Genomic DNA, 17,662 nt, shown 5'->3' with positions numbered 1-17,662 from the left:
AATCTATTTTTAAATGAACAAATTAAGACATATTTAAAACTACTTAAAACTAAAATGTAGTTAAATAATAAAAAAACAAAAAAACAAGTTATGCTTAAATTTAATTTCTGCCATCCAACATAAAACAAAAAAAGTCAAGAGTGGTTGGGACGAGTTGAGGGACTTTTGAAGTACTGAAAATTATTAAAATCGATTTGCTTTTTTTAAAGCAGTAACTGAAACACTATCACAATCAAGACTGCGAGTAATTCATATTGTTATAAGGACAAGAATTGAGCAGTTAGTTTGCATATTTATTTTCTGCCAGCAAAAACAATTCAAAAAGAAGTCAAAACATCAAGCAGTTTCACAAATCAGCACATTGACTTAAAGTCAGTCTGACACAGCTTATATGAGACAAAAATAAAGATTTCCCATTCCATTAAAAAGATATTTAAAGAAACAAAAAAATATACGAAAACTTAAGAGAAAGAAAATCTTCATCTAAAACATGCATTGCTCTTATGAAGAAACGATTCAAAATTCAAACTGAGTTGCAATATAAGGCCAGATTTGGACAGAGCATTAATTTATTATATACGGTCCACAAGTATTTAGTCTTTGTATAGTTCTCGCAAGGACAAACAAAATGTCTTTACCTGTAAGGATGTAATGTGAGATATATTCAACACAACTGTCGAAGTGCTTTTGTTTCTTACAACTCTTCATTTAAATCCAACGGATGGTCAAAATATGAAAGGAAGAAGGGGGAAAATGGGAAGGATGGATCAACTGCCTCAAAATGACAATGTAACATTAGCCACAAAGTAGTGCGTCATCCTTATGGTGGTTATACTGCCATTATTATGGTGGTTATACTGACACTGTTTATTACACAACATACCTCAACATTTGCTGTGTGATGCTCATGCTGTTGAATGAAAAGTCAAAACGACAGCTTTATATGTCCACAGAAATGTTTCAATCTGAGGCACCACTTTAAGGCTGCTGTAGTTTACGGACATGAATGTGTGAACTTAATTTTAGACCTGAGAATCTATATTATGCTCCCACAGAAAGAAATCAAAAATGATGTGCATCTTCACAAAAAAGTCAGTCCCTGGGCTTTGAAAATGTGTACTCAGCACAACAGTAACGGTCTAAAAGCAAATCTTCCATGTGCAATTGAAACTGTGATTACTGGTATGAGAGCATGGTGAAGAGTATATAGTCACTGTGTTGAAATGAGACAGTCCATGACATTTATTTATCTGTAGAGATAGTCAGCTTGGATGTTGGCAGCGATCTCAGCCTCCCACTTGTCTCCATTGTTGAGGAGTTTCTCCTTGTTATAAAGCAGTTCCTCATGAGTCTCTGTGGAGAACTCAAAGTTGGGACCCTAAGAAAAAGACAGACAGGAAAAGGTGGACATTAACTCCAGTAAATCTGGTCATATAGAATGTATTCATCCTAATGGAGATTTTAATTTAAACACCTGCTTATTTTGTACATTAGACTTCTCATGCTGCGCAATATCGCAATTATTCTCCAAACAATTTAATGCACATTATATAATATGTGACCCTGGACCACAAAACCAGTCTTAAGTAGCACGGGTATATTTGTAGCAATAGCCAACAATACATTGTATGGGTCAAAATTATCGATTTTTCTTTTATGCCAAAAATCATTAGGATATGAAGTAAAGATCATGTTTCATGAAGACATTTTGTAAATTTTCTACCGTAAATATATCAAAACTTAATTTTTGATTAGTAATATGCATTGCTAAGAACTTCATTTGGACAACTTTAAAGGCAATTTTCTCAATATTTAGATTTTTTTGCACCCTCAGATTCCAGATTTTCAAATAGTTGTATCTCGGCCAAATATTGTCCTATCCTAACAAACCATACATCAATGGAAAGCTTACTTATTCAGCTTTCAGATCTCAATTGACCCTTATGATTGGTTTTGTGGTTTAAAAATTAGGGGTCAGCAAGATTTCATTAAAGAAATGAATGATATTATTCAGCAATGAAGCATAGATTTAATTAAAAATGACAGTGAAGACATTTATAATGTTACAAAAGATTTCCATTTCAAAAATGCTGTTCTTTTAAACTTTCTGTTCATCAATGAATCTTGAAAAAAAAGTGCTACTTTTTTCACAATTAAACAGCATTATGCAACTATTTTTTTATATAAGATAATAAAGTTGATAATAATAACCATCAAAATCACCAAATCAGTATATTAGAATGATTACTGTAATGACTGCTAAAAATTCACATTATATTTTAAAATATAAAACGGTCATTTTTTTAATTGTGATAATATTTCACAAGATTACGGTTTTATTGAATTTTGATCAAATAAATGCAGCCTTTGCGAACATAAAAGACTTCTTTCAAAAACATAAAAAAAAAAAATCTTACTGACCCCACATTGTAGTGTATATTGTATTTGTTTTCTCTCACTATATTCTTTATATTGTATTGTGCTGTATTAGCTTTTTCCTCAATTTCCACAGTTCCACTAGAAGCCAGTTTGAACGCATTAAACAACCTGTTAAAAGACATGATGAGTAGTTGAAACGTGTGCTGCGAGATGCTCACCTCTACAATAGCATCCACAGGGCAGGCCTCCTGGCAAAAGCCACAATAGATGCATTTGGTCATGTCTATGTCATAACGCGTTGTTCTCCTGCTGCCGTCGGCACGAGGTTCTGCCTCAATTGTGATTGCCTGAGAGAGAGAAAAATATGGAGGTCACTTTGCACATTTATATTTCTCTTCTAATTCACATGTGCAAATAATTAAACCTGCATGCAATTACTGCTTGTCATTAAGCCCCGTTCACACCAAGAATGATAACTATAAAGATAAAGATATTAGCATCCACACCAGCGGATGATATTGTCTGTTTATTATAAGCGCACGCTCGTCTGCCGCTTTAAATTCTCGAGCTCGTTATAGCAAGATTGATTCTGATTGGGTGTCAATGTTTGTATTGTTCATCAGCTGGAAAAAAAAATCGTTCTGAAAGTGATTCCAACGATATCGTTTCTCTGTGCCTTTATCGTTATAACTGTAGTGTGGGCTATTCTTTAATATTGAGACTGATTTCTTTATCATTATCTTTATATTTATTGTCCTTGGTGTGAACGGGCCTTTACACTGTCAAGTTATATTAGAATGAACAAGGCCAATCAGAAAGAAAGTATACCTGGGCTGGACAAATGGCCTCACAAAGTTTACACGCAATGCACCGCTCCTCTCCAGAGGGGTACCTGCGCAGCGCATGCTCCCCACGGAAACGGGGCGACAGAGGGCCCTTCTCGAAGGGGTAGTTGATTGTGGCAGGTTCACGGAAAAGGTAGCTCATGGTCATTCCCAAACCTGCATCAAGACAAACATCAGCTGGTACCTACTTTTAGAGTTATTTGTGTGATGGCTTTAAGGAAGTGCTTTAGAAGTCTCATGTTGTTACTGACCTCTGAACAGCTCTGTCCACAGAAGCGTCTGAGCCGCACGGTCCGTGATGGACTTCATATCTGTGGCTTCCTCCTGATTATTGACATACTCTGCATATAGAAAAAAGTGATGATATAGGAAAAGGTTTAATACCAAGACCATATTTTGTACCACGCGATACTTACTAATCCCTGCTCTGTGTGCAGATAGGCTGAGAGGACGTGCAAGATTTTGACTGGCCAGAAATGACCCTAAGAAGTAAGCACATGATATAATCACTCATCTGAGAAACAAGACTTTATTTTGATTTCATATACAGACATACATAAATCTCACTGTATTTGTTGCTTTTTTAAACTCATATATTGCTTCTGTTCTAATCATTCTTAGACTCACCTGGCCTGGATACGGTGTAGACCACACGTAACGCCGCAGACATCTCAGTGAAGTGCACTGTGAGTGAAAGGGACAAAGATAAGGGATGGAAACAAGGGTTTGTTATATTTATTTTCTCAGATTACAACACTAAACATACTTGTGGACATATACTAACAACTTTTAAACATCTAATTTTGAAATAATGGTAAGAAACAGGCTCATTCAAGACATTCAATATTGTATTGCACTTTAATTGGGCGAAACATTGGCAGTTACACAAAACAGTGTGCCACGACTGTAACTTCCCCTTACAGAACATAAACAAAACCCCAAATATTGGTTCCGATGACGTCGCGAGACAGCAGACACATAAATGTCGTTAATTTAAGCGCCACATATCGATTATCGCCATTTAATCTATAGACAACATGTAACACGTCCAAAATAATAAAGGAACTGTTTGACTGGGCAACCCAGATACTGTAGGACTGCAACAAGTGGCTTAGGACAGGAGATCAAGCATGTCCGTTTTAGCCGACTACTTAGCTTTCCACATATTTACTACTCACTTTCTCCAATGTGCATTTACATATTTAATCTTTGCCTAAATATCTATAACTTTGTGTTTTTATTCAAAGTTAAATGCTGTCCGTGAGGTGTTTGAAGTAGCTTAGCCACAGGCTGATTTTCTCAAGGACTTTCAATGACTATACTGCTATTATTCGTATATCCTTTATACCAATATTTGCGTTTCTAATATTGTATTAATTATATCGGTTCCACAAAATGCGGTGCATGTTCACTCAAAAGATAGATAGCGAATGCAGAGTTTAAAAACCAGTTCGCACTCACCGGACACTCGCTATTTGGCCTTCTCAACCAGAACAGCGGACGATTGAGGAAATGCACATGCAGAACACCGGAAGTGAGTGTTTTTTGTTGTTGTTGTTTTTTACAACATATAAGACAGAACACATCCGCAAAAAGATAAAAAAAAAAATATATATATAAAATACACAAATAAAATAAACATACAAAAATAAAACAGTTAATAAAACCACCTTTATTATAAACGCGTTTCTTTATGATATAAAATAGTGAACACTGTGGTTCAGAATATAAAATAATTGCAATAATAATAATAATAATCAATGCAAAATTCCATAGAGATTTGGCTTTACGAAAGAGCAATTTACAAAGAAAGAAAAAGAAATGATTAAATTAGCCGAGAGAGAGAGAGCGAGCGAGAGAGAGAGAGAGAGAGAGAGAGAGCAGCTGTTGGGTTACTACCCAGAAGGTTGGGTTAAACATTTAACCCAACCGCTGGGTCAAAACAGCCCAACTGCTGCACTGGGTTGCCCAGCACTGGGTTGTATTTAACCCAGCATTTTTAGAGTGTAGTTCACCAAACATTGTTATTAAATAAATAAATAAAAAGACCAAAGGCTTACAATTAATGATTTTTTTTATTGATTTTATTCTCAAAAGATCCTTTACTTAAACATAAGGTTTATTTTGTTTCTAATAGCCTATAATGTTCACAATTGTTAAACACTGTAGGATTAACAGTTGTTTAACAGCTGGATAAAGCTCAATAAACACTGTATTTACGTGATCAAAGTAATAATTTTCTAACCTTCTGACATGCCATAGTTTTGAAAATAGTTTCGGACTTGAGTGAGATATGAGTTGATAAAATAAGATATGCAGCTGTTTAAATTGCTAAAATGACATTTCAGAGGGATTCTTTTTCTTATACTAATATGCTACGAAGCCATTAGTGCTGTCCTGTCACTGTGAAGAAAGCTGAATAAGTGTTTGATGGTTAAAGCTTAATGAAGCAGGACCAGTTTAATTACAGAAAGCTGTGACGTATGTCTCCACGTAATCACTGTGTTCAGTGCTGTCTGTATCACATATCCACAAAACAACCGAGCGTGAAGCTTTCTTTTTTCTAATTGTTGGGATTATCTGTAGGTCTCTGCTTCAGTGACAAAGTAAGTCAATCACCTTTACACAAAATTCTCTGTCATGTTCTCTGTAATGAAGATAAATCTGTGCTGTCGAAGTGCTGTTTCATAGACTGACCAGCTCGAGTCACAGAGTGAAGGTTGATGGATAATTTTTTGAATTTCAATGCTAAATTGATTCCTGATTTCTAGAAGCTATGACATTTGAGAATGAATTCATTGGAATAATATTCTGATTCATTTCAGTGAACACTTCAGATAATATAACAGAATCAGAGGAGAATTTTTGGTCCAGAACTGAAAAGTCTGTGCTCGTTCCCATTCTCACCACTGAGATGGTACTGGGTGTTTTGGGAAATGGATTGGTTTTGATAGTCAAAGTTGTGGTAAGAATGATATATAATTTTATAAAATAATATATAATTTTATTTAAAAAAGAAAACAAATGAAAAAAGAATTTTTTTAGGGATGCAATCAGTTTTAAAATATAATGCCTCATGCCTTTGTTTTTTTTTGCTCTCTCACAGTGTAAAGACCATTTTCAGTGCCTTTACTGGCTGCCACTTTTCAGTCTCACGCTCTCAGATTTCCTCTGCTCCATCCTCATGATCTGTGGCTCCCTCTTAGCCGTGCTGAGTGAAGGGCAGATTTCACCGTGGTGTGAGGTTGTGAGCCTGCTAAAGTTCACCTTCATCACCTCTTCCATTGGAAGCATAGGTATGGCTATGACAAGGAACAATTGACCTCTGTGGGATATCTCTAATACTGCTTTCATTGTAATTAACAATAAAGAACAATAAATAAACACCCTATTGTACACCTGAATGGTTGCAGGAGGGTGCATTGGACACTGAGGAAAGAAGAAGAATCATGTACTCTGTCGTAGCTTCCATTTGAATATTTATTGAAAAAGCAATGTTCAGAAATGCAGACAATTTGACGTTTTAATATTTCTTAAAAGCAATGTTATAATTAGTTATAAAATGTTATGGTTTAAAATAGTTTTTTTTTAAAGTTAATATTCTTCATATTAAGCAAGTCTTTTAATTTGAGTTTCAATGTTCTACAATCTACAAAAAAGTTTTGTCGAAATAATAAATTTTTTTTCTGCGTTGTTCTCAGCTTATATTTAATTACAAGTAAATATAACATTAAAAAAAAAGGTTTTATTATTATTTGGTTATTTAAAAATTCTTAATATTATTTAAGAAAGTCTTTAAACTTTAGTTTCAAAGATTTTTTTTTATTTTTTAAATTGGGATGATTTAGAAAAGTTATTCTAAAAACTGAAAATTAACTTCTCATTTGTGCCTTAAAAATAATCAATAAATGATCAAAAACAGCTATCAATAGAAAAGGTATGTCACAATAATACCAATCTTTTCTTTGCTTGAGATTGTTTACTAGTTTTTTTCATTATTATAAATAATAAAATATTTAATATTGCTTATTATTTGGTTATGTAAAAAGGGTTAAATTCTTAATATGATTAAAGTAAGTCTTTGAACTTGAGTTTCAAATATGTTTTTAAATATATTTTTTAGAAAGTTCAAAAGAACATCATTTATTTGAAATCACAATGTTTTGTAACATTATAAATGTCTTTATCTTTACTGTCACTTTTGATCAATTGAATGTGCCTTGCTGAATAAAAAAAGTATATATATATATATATATATATATATATATATATATATGTATGTATATATGTATTAAGGTGAATTAGAAAAAGTTATTCTGAGAATGAAACTCCTCATTTGTGCCTTAAGAATGTATCTATAAAAAAAAGAGTTATATCACAATAATACCATTCTTTTCTTCTTTGTCCTCAGCAATTCTCTGTGTTCAGAGATATATGGGAATTCCTTCCAAAGGCAAAAAGCTGTCTGTTCTCATGGCGGTGGCATGTGTAGCATCATGGTGCACTGGAGCTATATTTGGAGCAGTACCAGTAGTCTATGACTGGATAAAGTGAGTGAAGATGCTTAGAAATGCTCAAAATTTAGGCATCAACATGACTTCTCACTATACTCTGCATGCCATTTTCAGGTATGATCCAGCAGAAATGCTGTGTGCAGTTTTCTGGGAAAGCAGTTACTCTGACATGCTGGTTTACATCCTCTGTGCCTTCTCCATCTCCATATTCATCCCATTTCTCCTCATACTCTTCTGCTCCATCCTGACTTGTGCTGGCTATGGGAAAGACAGTTCCAGGTTTGTAGAGTTGGAAGTAGTGAACACAGAATTCTGAAAGTTTTCATATGGATTTTTAAAGGAATAGTTCATTCAAAAATGAAAATTTGCTAAAAATGTACTCAACCTCGGTCCATTCAAGAATTTGTTTCATCATTAAAATATGGATAAATTTATCATTACATCACTTGCTCACCAATGGGTCCTCTGCAGTGAATGGGTGCCGTCAGAATGAGAGTCCAAACAGTTGACAAAAACATCACAATAATCTAATCAAACATGAAGCTTTTTGCTCCACAAGGCATTAAATGATGGACTGGAGTTGTGTGGATTATTGTGAATTATTGTGATGTTTTTATCATCTGTTTGGCCTCTCATTCTGACGGCACCCATTCACTGCAGAGGATCCATTGGTGAGCAGGTGATATACCGGTAAAGCTAAATTTCTCCATTTTTCTGTCAACAGTTTAAATGTCCACATTTTATCGAGCCAGGGTGACCTGTCCTCTATCACGCCACTGCTGGTGATCTTGTATCTGCTCTGCTATGCGCCATTTGCTGCATCTGAGGTGAGAAAAATCTGTTAGTGTGGAATCATTTTCTGTTTTGTTAATTTTTTAGGAGTCAAAGTCAAAATTCTGTTTATTCTTGTTTTGTTAGTTGGTTCTCCTTGGAAGGCTTGATTTGTCCCCATCCCCTGAATGGCTGCGATCACTGTCATCAGTAATGGCATATCTGGACTGTGGTTTAAACCCCTTTATCTACTGCACAAATAAAGACTTCCGAAAAGCAGTACTCATACTGTTCTGGAACAAAAGGAGATCAGCTTTTCCCGATCCAGTGCTGACCGGCATTACGAGGCTTGAAATATGAAGATTTACAAGCAATACGATTTTTTTCCCCCTGTGCAACACATTTTGAAAATGCATCTCATCATGATTTTAATAAGAAGAAATGACACTCTGTCTCATGGCTAGATGTGTGCTGAGATTTCAGTAAAGGCCGACATGCAGCAAATAAAAAATTCTAAAGATGTTTTGCTCAAAGTTTTGTTTTAATGCGTCAAGTTAAGGAATATATGACAGGCTGTCTATAATTATATTGTGCATTTACATTCATTTTGTATTCATCTTCAAATTGACAAACCTGAGAATGAAGCTTAGGACATGACATCATGAACTACACACACACATTAAAATACATCAAATAGTGAATTTGTAAACACACACACACACATTGGTTTTTATGGTTTATGGGGACTCTTCATAGGCGTAATGATTTTTATACTGTAACGGCCTATATCAACCCTACACATACCCTTTACAGAAAACTTTGTGCATTTTTAGATAAAAAAAAAAAAAACTAAATCTGACTGATTTTTAAGCCTTTTGAATTACGGGGACACCGAAAGTGTCCTCATAAATCACCTTCACGCTGTAATACCTCTGTCACACCTATATGTCCTCATAAACCACATAAACAAGCACACACACACATACAGTATATTGATTTGATAATACTGTATTCTACTAGATGAAATCCAAGTATTTCACATATATGAGTTTTCCTTAAAAATCAATTAATTACAAAGTTATTTTCTGACTGTTTTGAACAAAACTGAACAAAGCATCAAATTAGTTTAATTTTACAAATCTTTGATCACATTAATCGTTAGAATTTGTACATGTCAGTGACATAATATTACTGTTGAAGACAAGACTAAATTAGGGTTCGTACATGTTATGTTCATTGCCTTATTATTCAGCTGAATAAATGTATGCGCATTTATGAAGAGCGTTTGTGTGCATTTTCACTAAGGCGGGTGAGAAAACAAAAGCTGTAATGAAACTGCAGAATGTCGCAAACTTTGGACCAGAAATGTCCAGTAAGATTTTGAAACACCCAGTACTCGGCAAGAGAATGATCCAGAAGCTTGAGAACCACGAAACCAGCGCAGGACAGCAGGGCCAAGCAGAGGTAGCGCATGGACGCAGTGTCTCCTAGGCTCATGTGCGCTCGGACGCCTTTGAACACGGCGAAGGCGATGTGACAACCCAGGGCTACTTCAAACCCTCGGTCGTGAAAGAGCGCCAGTCCATAGCTGAGAACAGAGCACGATTCCACCATCAAGGCGTAACGGGACGACCAGCCTTTGTCAACGACATGATACCACACCAGCACCCACGCGAAAATAGGTAAAGTGAACCACTGGTCCAAAACAGAGGGCGTGCGCCGCAAGGTGGCCAAACGGACCCACTGCACCGGCCCATAGGCCACTGCCATTAGCGCAAACACGTCTTTGGTGTAGACGGCTGTACAGGTGTCTCTATTGTCTGACATCGGTTGCAAGATCCAGTAGATACCTAATAATATGTATCCCAAGTTTATCAGACAGTTAAACGGCATGGCCAAGAAAGCAGGAAGGTTGTCGACTTTCTTTTCCGCATAGTGATCATAAGTGACATCCACCAAAACGTTGTCGAAAATGTGAGTGTTTGCAAGCGCAATGCAAAGCAGGAAAGGTATGAGAACGTGGACGAGCGCTGACATTGCCATTTTCTAATAAAAAGGAGAGTCCAGTTCAAAAGGACAGTAGCAAAACAAAGTACAAAACACTGGTTGGCTTCCGCATTATAGATCACGTGACGACCACTGTAGCCTTTCATTGGTTACGACAGTGAGCTGGGAATTCTGTACAACCATTCTGCTCATACTAGTTTTGTATAATGCGGTATGTATGAAGGCTATCTGTGTACAGTGAGCATATTTCCTGTATATGGAATAGCCCAGGGTTGCAAAACTCAGTTCCTGTAAAGCACCTAAAGCACCCAATCCTTTAGGCTTACTGTAAAACTACAAAAAGTCCTACTACAATCAAGTCTTGCAGGCTTACTGGAAAACTACATGGCATGTGTGTTAGAGCAGGGTTGAAACTGGAATATACATTTGGAATCAACATTTGTAACCATGGACCACAAAACCAGTCATAATGGTCAATTTTTAAAAACTGAATACATAAGCTTTCCATTGATGTATGGTTTGTTAGGATAGGACAATATTTGGCCGAGATACAACTATTTGAAAATCTGGAATCTGAGGGTGCAAAAAAAAAAAATCTAAATATTTGAGAAAATCGTCTTTAAAGTTATCCAAATTAAGTTCTTAGCAATGCATATTACTAATCAAAAAATAAGTTTTGATATATTTACGGTAGAAAATTTACAAAATATCTTCATGGAACATGAGCTTTACTTAATATCCTAATGATTTTTGATATAAAAAGTAAATAATTTTGACCCATACAATGTATTGTTGGCTATTGCTACAAATATACCTGTGCTACTTATGACTGGTTTTGTGGTCCAGGGTCACATTTGCCAAAATATGCAACAAGCCATGTAAATCAATGAAATCAAATTACATTAACATTTTTTTTTACTCCAAAATATTTTAATGGGGTTGAAAAAAGTACAAAATATTTATAAAAATTCTCATCCCGTAAATCATGAACACTTGGGAAAGTCACAGGGCCTTTGAATCAAAAAGGCTGAGAACCATTGCAGTATTACAGCACAGTATACAGTAAGCAGTGAGTGGATGTGTATATGAATGAGCACATATCTATCTGTGAAAGCGTGCTGAGATATGTGTTTATACTGTATGAAACCATACATCAATGGTCATTAGTGTTAATTTACGATCAGGAATGTAGTCCAACGATTAAGTGGAAAGTCCCAGAAGGAGTTCTTCAGACATTCCTGTTTGTCAAGTTTGTCTGACCAATACGCTTACTTCTAGCTGGCCAGTCCTCCTGCAATGACAAAAGGTTTATTTGGCATTTCTTGTCTTGAATTCTCTAGGATTTTTTTCTTGAAGAGATGTTTCCTGGTTTTCTGTCAACATGCAGACTCTACAGTAAAAACTGGGTTGAATGCTTGAATCTATGAAAAATAACATAGTGTTAAGACACATTCACATTGTGTTTAAACTGTGGGCAGGCATTATTGAGTTAATATTTGACAGTTTCCCTTTGTATTACGATCAGCTGCAAATTTTAATATCAGCACTTTAATGCAAAGCTGTTTAATGTAGATTTAATATTTAATGCAGTATACATTCAAGAACTTCTATTAATTTCATAGGCTGAAAGAAGGTGGAACGTGAGATCAAATTTAGAAAACAGGTTTGGGCAGTACAGAAATGCTTGACTATAAAAGGAAGAAGGCAGTGACTGAGAGACGAAGGCACAAGGTGCTTCACACAGGTTGCACAACTACTTTGTGTGTGCTATTGATTGGTTTGAAGAAAAGAGACCATAAGGTTTAATACACTTCAGACTGATGAAGCAATGCTGGATATGACATGAAGGGTGAATGTAAAGGACCTGTAACGGATGAATGAAATGAGAGACTATGGAGGAACAAACAGCAAAGGTATGAAAAATAGATGCTAGATATAATAGATAAGATTCCTTTGCAAAAACGCATGTAAGTTTTTAAAGAGCACAAAAAGATCAAATATGATAAGATTTGTATGATATATAATATATAAGAGTAAATGGGATGTCACAAGTATTGTAAACAAAATACAAAGTAGTACTACTAGTACTAAAACACTCTTAAAAATAAAGGTTTGTTTGGCATCAATGGAACCTTTAACACTCATGGAATCTTTCCATTGCACAAAAAGTTCGTTATAGTGGAAAATGTTTCCTTAGATTATTAAAATGTTAATAAAAAAGGTATGTTTATAAGAACTGTTCAAACGGTGAATAATGCCATAAACTAATATTCTAAGAACATAATATGTCTCTTTTCATGCAGAGCGATGTGAGGAATGGTCTGCGGAATGATATTCCACGACTGCAGTCTATGCTGGCAAAACTTAATCTAAAACACAAACATCCCAAAACAGACAATGTTAAATTACACCCAGATACAGCCTGTAAAAGTGTGTTTTACCATTCTCTAAAACATGAAGAATGAATAAAAAATGAAGACGACAGGAAAGATAGCACAGTCAGATCTGATGATGATGAGGAGCAACCAACTAGGAGTTCTGAAACAGAAGATGGAAATGAAGCTGTTGAAGAGGTCAAAGAGCTTCCAGATGCGTTTCCTAAATGGGAGAGGAAGAGTTTACTCCCTGCCTCTTTGTCCATAGAAACCCAAGTGGCAAAATTAAGTTGTCAGCCAAGAGAAAGTGAGTCTTTGGAGGAGAAAAAGAGCAAAGAGATGGAAGAGCATGTGGCTGGAGCTGCATTATTGCCTAACAATCAATCTCAAGAAACATCTGCACACACATCTTACCTCTCTGTGTCCTCAGATAAAGTGGACTCTGCACAGGTGGGGTTGAAGCATGAACCACTAGATGAAGCTTGTGGTGGTCCTTCAAAACCAGTCAGTATGGATACGAGCAGGATTCTATCCCATCAAACAGCTGTGAATGTTACAGGCAAGACAACAAGGTCTGCTTCAGATCCAGTAACCCGCAAGCCTAAGGAAGAGAGACCCCTCTCAGCTCCAAGTATTTCAAACCTACGGGAATATGAAAAGTATGACGATTTTGCAAATGCAATGCCAGCCAAAAGCTTCAGCAAAGCTGCTAAGATTTTGGGACAGGAGTATTCAGGCATGAGCATCGGAAATGTGGAACATGACAACTCGCTCACCAAAACGCAAAAGAAAGGTGTGAAAAACAAAATGAAGAATCTTACTCAAAAACTGATGGAAAAGCTTAAAGATAAACATGATTGTGTGAACACTGGCAGCAAGAGCACACAAGACAGCCTGGAAGAAGAAGAAGCACAAAACGTATGTATACTTCCTCATACTTCTAATGTAGAACTTACTTCTAATCTCTTACACGAAGAATGAACGTAAATCAATGTTGTGACTTATAATTAACTTTTTTAGTTCATATTTAACTATTGCACTTTTCATTGGGTTGCTTTTCAAACCTAAATCACAATGAATCACCTTGCAGCTGAATTCCATGGAGGTGGAAGCCGAGGCTCAAGAGATTCCACCACCACTTCCACCAAAAATGGGCAAATATGTTTTCTTAGACAGGTGGGACATGCTAAACACAACCATCAGTGTTGTTTTAGTATTATTTATATACTGTTATGGTATTTGTTAATAATTTGAATTCACTTTTTATTTTAATTTTAGTTTACGTTTTAGTCATTTTGTGCGCTTGTCATTTTTCTTAAAAATATTTAAGGAATTTTACAGTCCTGTTCCACATGTACGTACTATGTACTTACAATAGTGATTGCAATAACTGGGTAATAACTAGGTACTAACCCAGAACCTAGACCTAAGCTTAACCTTCTATACAGTACTTTCTTAGGTAAGTACATTGTAAGTACATGTAAGCACAAATACTGTAACATAAAGTGCAACCAAAATATTTGTAAATAGCTTTAGTTTATTTCAGTTTTAGTTTTAGCAATTTTATTGCTTTTTTATTTCAATTGATTTTTTGCTTTTTTGTTTTATTTCATATTAATTTAAATAAACTAAAATGATTTTGAATAGTTTTAGGTTTAGTTAATGACAACAACACTGCAAACAACAACATTTTCAGAAAAAGTTAATGGCGAGAAATACTTTTAATTGGACAATTATGCATTTCAGATGATAAACAGACAAATTATATACTATACAGACACTTATCTTTGGCATATGCATAATATCTTTTATCCTTTTTCCATTTGAAACTTTGTTTTACAAAATTTACAACACTTCCTTGATTGTAGCATTGCCCAGTCAACCTATGCATAAATCAGAGCACTTATTTCTGGTTCTGTGACATTCCTTTTATCTGAAGTGACGGGACAAATCAAACACAAACATGCACGTTGTAACAGAGATTTGGGTTACACTTTATTTTAAGGTGTACTTGTTACAGTGTAATTATACATTTAAGTACTGAGTAATATTAATTAACCACATGTACTTACTATATGGTTAGGGTTAGGATTAGGGTTTGACTTAGGGTTACTTGCATATAATTATGCATAATTTATTGTTATTATAATAGTATGTAACGTGAAACAAGGACACCTTAAAATAAACTGTTACCGAGATCTGTTTCTCTTTAATTGTTGCTCTTTAATGCTGCATGTTAGTCCACATAAAATGAGACTCCTAAATAAGGAAAACCTGTTAAAAGTGAACGGCAATGATCTGTTAAAGGATTAACGGGGGAAATAAACACTAAGTGCATTGATAATTAAAATCACTTTGAGGGAAAAGGTTTGCATTTACAAATTCTACAATTAGGGATGTAAATACCTACAGTTTGCGCTAGTTAAAACCATTAAAATAAAACCATCAAACCTGTGTTTCAAATTCAGTTGACTTATTAAATTAATCTAATATTTCTTGTCTTTCTGAGCAGAAGATTTACCCTAAAAGACTTCAAACTCAATCTTGAACCGATCAACTTAATGGAAGAAATATTCACAGGCAGCGAATGGCTCAGTTACTTACCCATCAAAGAAAGTCCAGCTGAGAAAGACACTAGTGATCAGTCAATGACAAATGATGTTCTCCAACCAGAAAAGGACATTCAGCTCGAAGTTCCTCTTCCAACATCAGACCAGAACCAGTCTGAGGACATAAAGAAACCAGAGGAGCACCAGTCAGAGGACATAAAGAAACCAGAGGAGCACCAGTCAGAGGCCATAAAGACACCAGAGGAGGACCAGTCAGAGGACATAAAGAAACCAGAGGAGCACGAGTCAGAGGCCATAAAGAAACCAGAGGAGCACCAGTCAGAGGACATAAAGAAACCAGAGCAGGACCAGTCAGAGGACATAAAGACACCAGAGCAGGACCAGTCAGAGGACATAAAGACACCAGAGCAGGACCAGTCAGAGGACATAAAGACACCAGAGGAGGACCAGTCAGAGGACATAAAGGACAATCAAGACAGTGCTAGTGATCCTCAAGAGGACAATGTAGCAAAAGTGAACAGTGGCTTGGATGTAAAACAAGTGGAATGGGATGCAAACATATTTGCTATACCTAAGGCACTGCTAACAAACAATGCAATACAACAAAGAGCTTGTGAGTCAAACAAATCAGATGACGTCTATGACTGTGTGGACATGTATATTATTCCCAAAAATGACTTTCCATTAATGAAAAGAAAGGCATCAGATGCTCCGCTGGACTTTTCAGCAGTCAAGGTGGAGAACGCTTTTGTACATTTTCTGTACTGGAATTTTATGTTAATATATGAGAGACAATTATTTTTTTTTAGTTTTATTTTAACTTAATAAGTGGAATAAATGACACATTTTTTTATCTCTCTTAGTCATCTGAATTGCTGAACAACTCTGCCCTCAAGAGTCGAATTCGTCTTAGCAAAAAGAGACACCACCAACCACCTAAAAAGCACAAAAAAGGTGAGAAAAAGCTGAGGAGGGTTGGAATGAATTTACTGAATGAGAGCAATGAGCATGAGATTTATTTCACTCGTTTTCTGTTCCAGTAAAAACAGAAACGTTAAGCGCCATATTCTACAAGATTCCTCCGGTAATCCTGAATGAATCTCCTGTCAGCGCATCTCCACCACGTCACAGCATTCCCTTTTCCACGTCTCCTCCTCTGCATGTACCATCACGTCCATACCACTTCTGACCATACCAGATCTATCGTCTGCATTTGTCAGGTCAGTAAAGTCACAGCAGCAGTCATTAGTCTATGAAACCCCAAAGCAAAGCACAAACAGAGAAAGACCGTATTGCATCAAATCTATTTAATTGTTCATGTGATCATTGTATTAATAGTGTGCCTTGTTTTATACTTCCTCGGCAGATTAAAAGATACCTCGACTGTAAAGACTGGAAATTTACTGGTGTGCAAAAGATGGGGGACATTACAGTGGATAATCCATTTGCCAGAAGAACTAATCTTTTTCACATAATTATTTTATTAATAATTTTCAAAAAGTAATTAATGTAATGATTTGCCATGTCAATATACAGGTTTTTACTACTGAAGTTAATAATACACCTGTTCATTCACCACTGCTGATTAACTGTAAAGTACAGTAAATCATCAGTCTTTTCCCAGTCCTTATTATTATGCAATTAGGCAAAATATCTATATATAATATATATGTAATATTATCATGTAATATCATGTGTGTGCCTTTTGCTGTCTTTAGAATCCACTAATGAATTGTAAATCACCAACATGTATTAAAATGTATTCACTAAACATTTTATCTTACCACTAAGAGTTCTCCCAAATAGCAGTAAAAGTTTTTAGCTAAGAGTTTTCTCTTAAAACCTATTCACAAAGCTGCTGAGACAAACTTTTACTAAGGAATAGAGAGAAGTCTTAAAGGGGTCATATGATGCGATTTCAAGTTTTCCTTTTTCATTACACCAAATACACAAAATAATGATCTTTAAAAAAGCATCATATGACCCCTTTAAGCTAAGAGTAAGGGCGGGGTTGACCTCTTTGCTATAGATGATGTCAGCATGCTTACTAACTATGCGCACAGTGATTGGCTGATAGTCTCTGTCAGAGATTTATTCATGGCAATATTTTAGAGTAAAGATAAAGGTTTAAAAATAAAAATGTTGCCACATTCAAATAAAGATTTTAAAATGCAGGCTAAGTGTCACTAATTAAACAAGTA

General features: G+C 35.5%; 4 protein-coding genes and 1 long non-coding RNA gene across 6 annotated transcripts; 3 read left to right on the top strand and 2 right to left on the bottom strand.

The window, feature by feature from the left end:
- Positions 1–1,009: 1,009 nt before the first annotated feature.
- On the bottom strand, positions 1,010–4,758 carry LOC107679876 (NADH dehydrogenase [ubiquinone] iron-sulfur protein 8, mitochondrial-like). The gene is made up of 7 exons (XM_016475591.1): positions 4,686–4,758; positions 3,852–3,908; positions 3,641–3,706; positions 3,476–3,565; positions 3,208–3,380; positions 2,598–2,726; positions 1,010–1,378 (listed from the first exon to the last, which is right to left on the bottom strand). Exons 2-7 carry the CDS (start codon positions 3,892–3,894, stop codon positions 1,247–1,249), a joined length of 633 nt encoding a protein of 210 aa, XP_016331077.1. The 5' UTR covers positions 3,895–3,908; positions 4,686–4,758; the 3' UTR covers positions 1,010–1,246.
- A 992-nt stretch (positions 4,759–5,750) lies between these two features.
- LOC107679872 (beta-1 adrenergic receptor-like) lies at positions 5,751–9,003 on the top strand. Of its 2 annotated transcripts, none has more exons than XM_016475588.1 (7): positions 5,751–5,830; positions 6,050–6,189; positions 6,331–6,520; positions 7,636–7,774; positions 7,853–8,017; positions 8,487–8,565; positions 8,657–9,003. In XM_016475588.1, coding segments are annotated over exons 1-7 (927 nt in total). In that variant the 5' UTR covers positions 5,751–5,829; the 3' UTR covers positions 8,870–9,003. The 2 variants fall into 2 exon arrangements, with proteins under 2 accessions (XP_016331074.1, XP_016331073.1); XM_016475587.1 differs by having other exon boundaries at positions 8,463–8,565.
- Positions 9,004–9,041: 38 nt separating this feature from the next.
- On the bottom strand, positions 9,042–10,619 carry LOC107679875 (transmembrane protein 187-like). Its single transcript, XM_016475590.1, has one exon. It carries the CDS (start codon positions 10,550–10,552, stop codon positions 9,782–9,784), a length of 771 nt encoding a protein of 256 aa, XP_016331076.1. The 5' UTR covers positions 10,553–10,619; the 3' UTR covers positions 9,042–9,781.
- A 2,466-nt stretch (positions 10,620–13,085) lies between these two features.
- LOC107679863 (RNA polymerase II degradation factor 1-like) lies at positions 13,086–16,078 on the top strand. Its single transcript, XM_016475571.1, has 4 exons — positions 13,086–13,809; positions 13,982–14,067; positions 15,404–15,992; positions 16,070–16,078. Exons 1-4 carry the CDS (start codon positions 13,231–13,233, stop codon positions 16,076–16,078), a joined length of 1,263 nt encoding a protein of 420 aa, XP_016331057.1. The 5' UTR covers positions 13,086–13,230.
- Positions 16,079–16,088: 10 nt separating this feature from the next.
- LOC107679869 (uncharacterized) lies at positions 16,089–16,906 on the top strand. Its single transcript, XR_001633092.1, has 4 exons — positions 16,089–16,196; positions 16,325–16,415; positions 16,502–16,681; positions 16,828–16,906. It is a non-coding gene; the product is annotated as an uncharacterized LOC107679869 (long non-coding RNA).
- Positions 16,907–17,662: the final 756 nt, after the last annotated feature.

This window comes from Sinocyclocheilus anshuiensis, unplaced genomic scaffold (genome assembly GCF_001515605.1).
Source record: "Sinocyclocheilus anshuiensis isolate Anshui unplaced genomic scaffold, SAMN03320099.WGS_v1.1 scaffold788, whole genome shotgun sequence".
NCBI classification, from domain to species: domain Eukaryota; kingdom Metazoa; phylum Chordata; class Actinopteri; order Cypriniformes; family Cyprinidae; genus Sinocyclocheilus; species Sinocyclocheilus anshuiensis.
Note: the sequence above shows the minus strand (reverse complement) of the source record. Positions and strands in the feature narration are given on the sequence as shown.

Bases quoted from the DNA above. Each gene is read 5' to 3' on its own strand.
- LOC107679875 (XM_016475590.1), bottom strand. From the start codon at position 10,552: ATGGCAATGTCAGCGCTCGTCCACGTTCTCATACCTTTCCTGCTTTGC.
- LOC107679876 (XM_016475591.1), bottom strand. From the start codon at position 3,894: ATGTCTGCGGCGTTACGTGTGGTCTACACCGTATCCAGGCCAG. The intron at 3,566-3,640 runs GTAAGTATCGCG...TTCTATATGCAG, and splicing joins TGCACACAGAGCAGGGATTA to AGTATGTCAATAATCAGGAG. The intron at 2,727-3,207 runs GTATACTTTCTT...TCTCTCTCTCAG, and splicing joins AGGCCATTTGTCCAGCCCAG to GCAATCACAATTGAGGCAGA.
- LOC107679872 (XM_016475587.1), top strand. The intron at 6,190-6,330 runs GTAAGAATGATA...GCTCTCTCACAG, and splicing joins TTTTGATAGTCAAAGTTGTG to TGTAAAGACCATTTTCAGTG. The intron at 8,018-8,462 runs GTTTGTAGAGTT...TTCTGTCAACAG, and splicing joins TATGGGAAAGACAGTTCCAG to TTTAAATGTCCACATTTTAT.
- LOC107679863 (XM_016475571.1), top strand. From the start codon at position 13,231: ATGGAAGAGCATGTGGCTGGAGCTGCATTATTGCCTAACAATCAATCT. The intron at 13,810-13,981 runs GTATGTATACTT...ATCACCTTGCAG, and splicing joins AAGAAGAAGAAGCACAAAAC to CTGAATTCCATGGAGGTGGA. The intron at 14,068-15,403 runs GTGGGACATGCT...CTTTCTGAGCAG, and splicing joins AAATATGTTTTCTTAGACAG to AAGATTTACCCTAAAAGACT.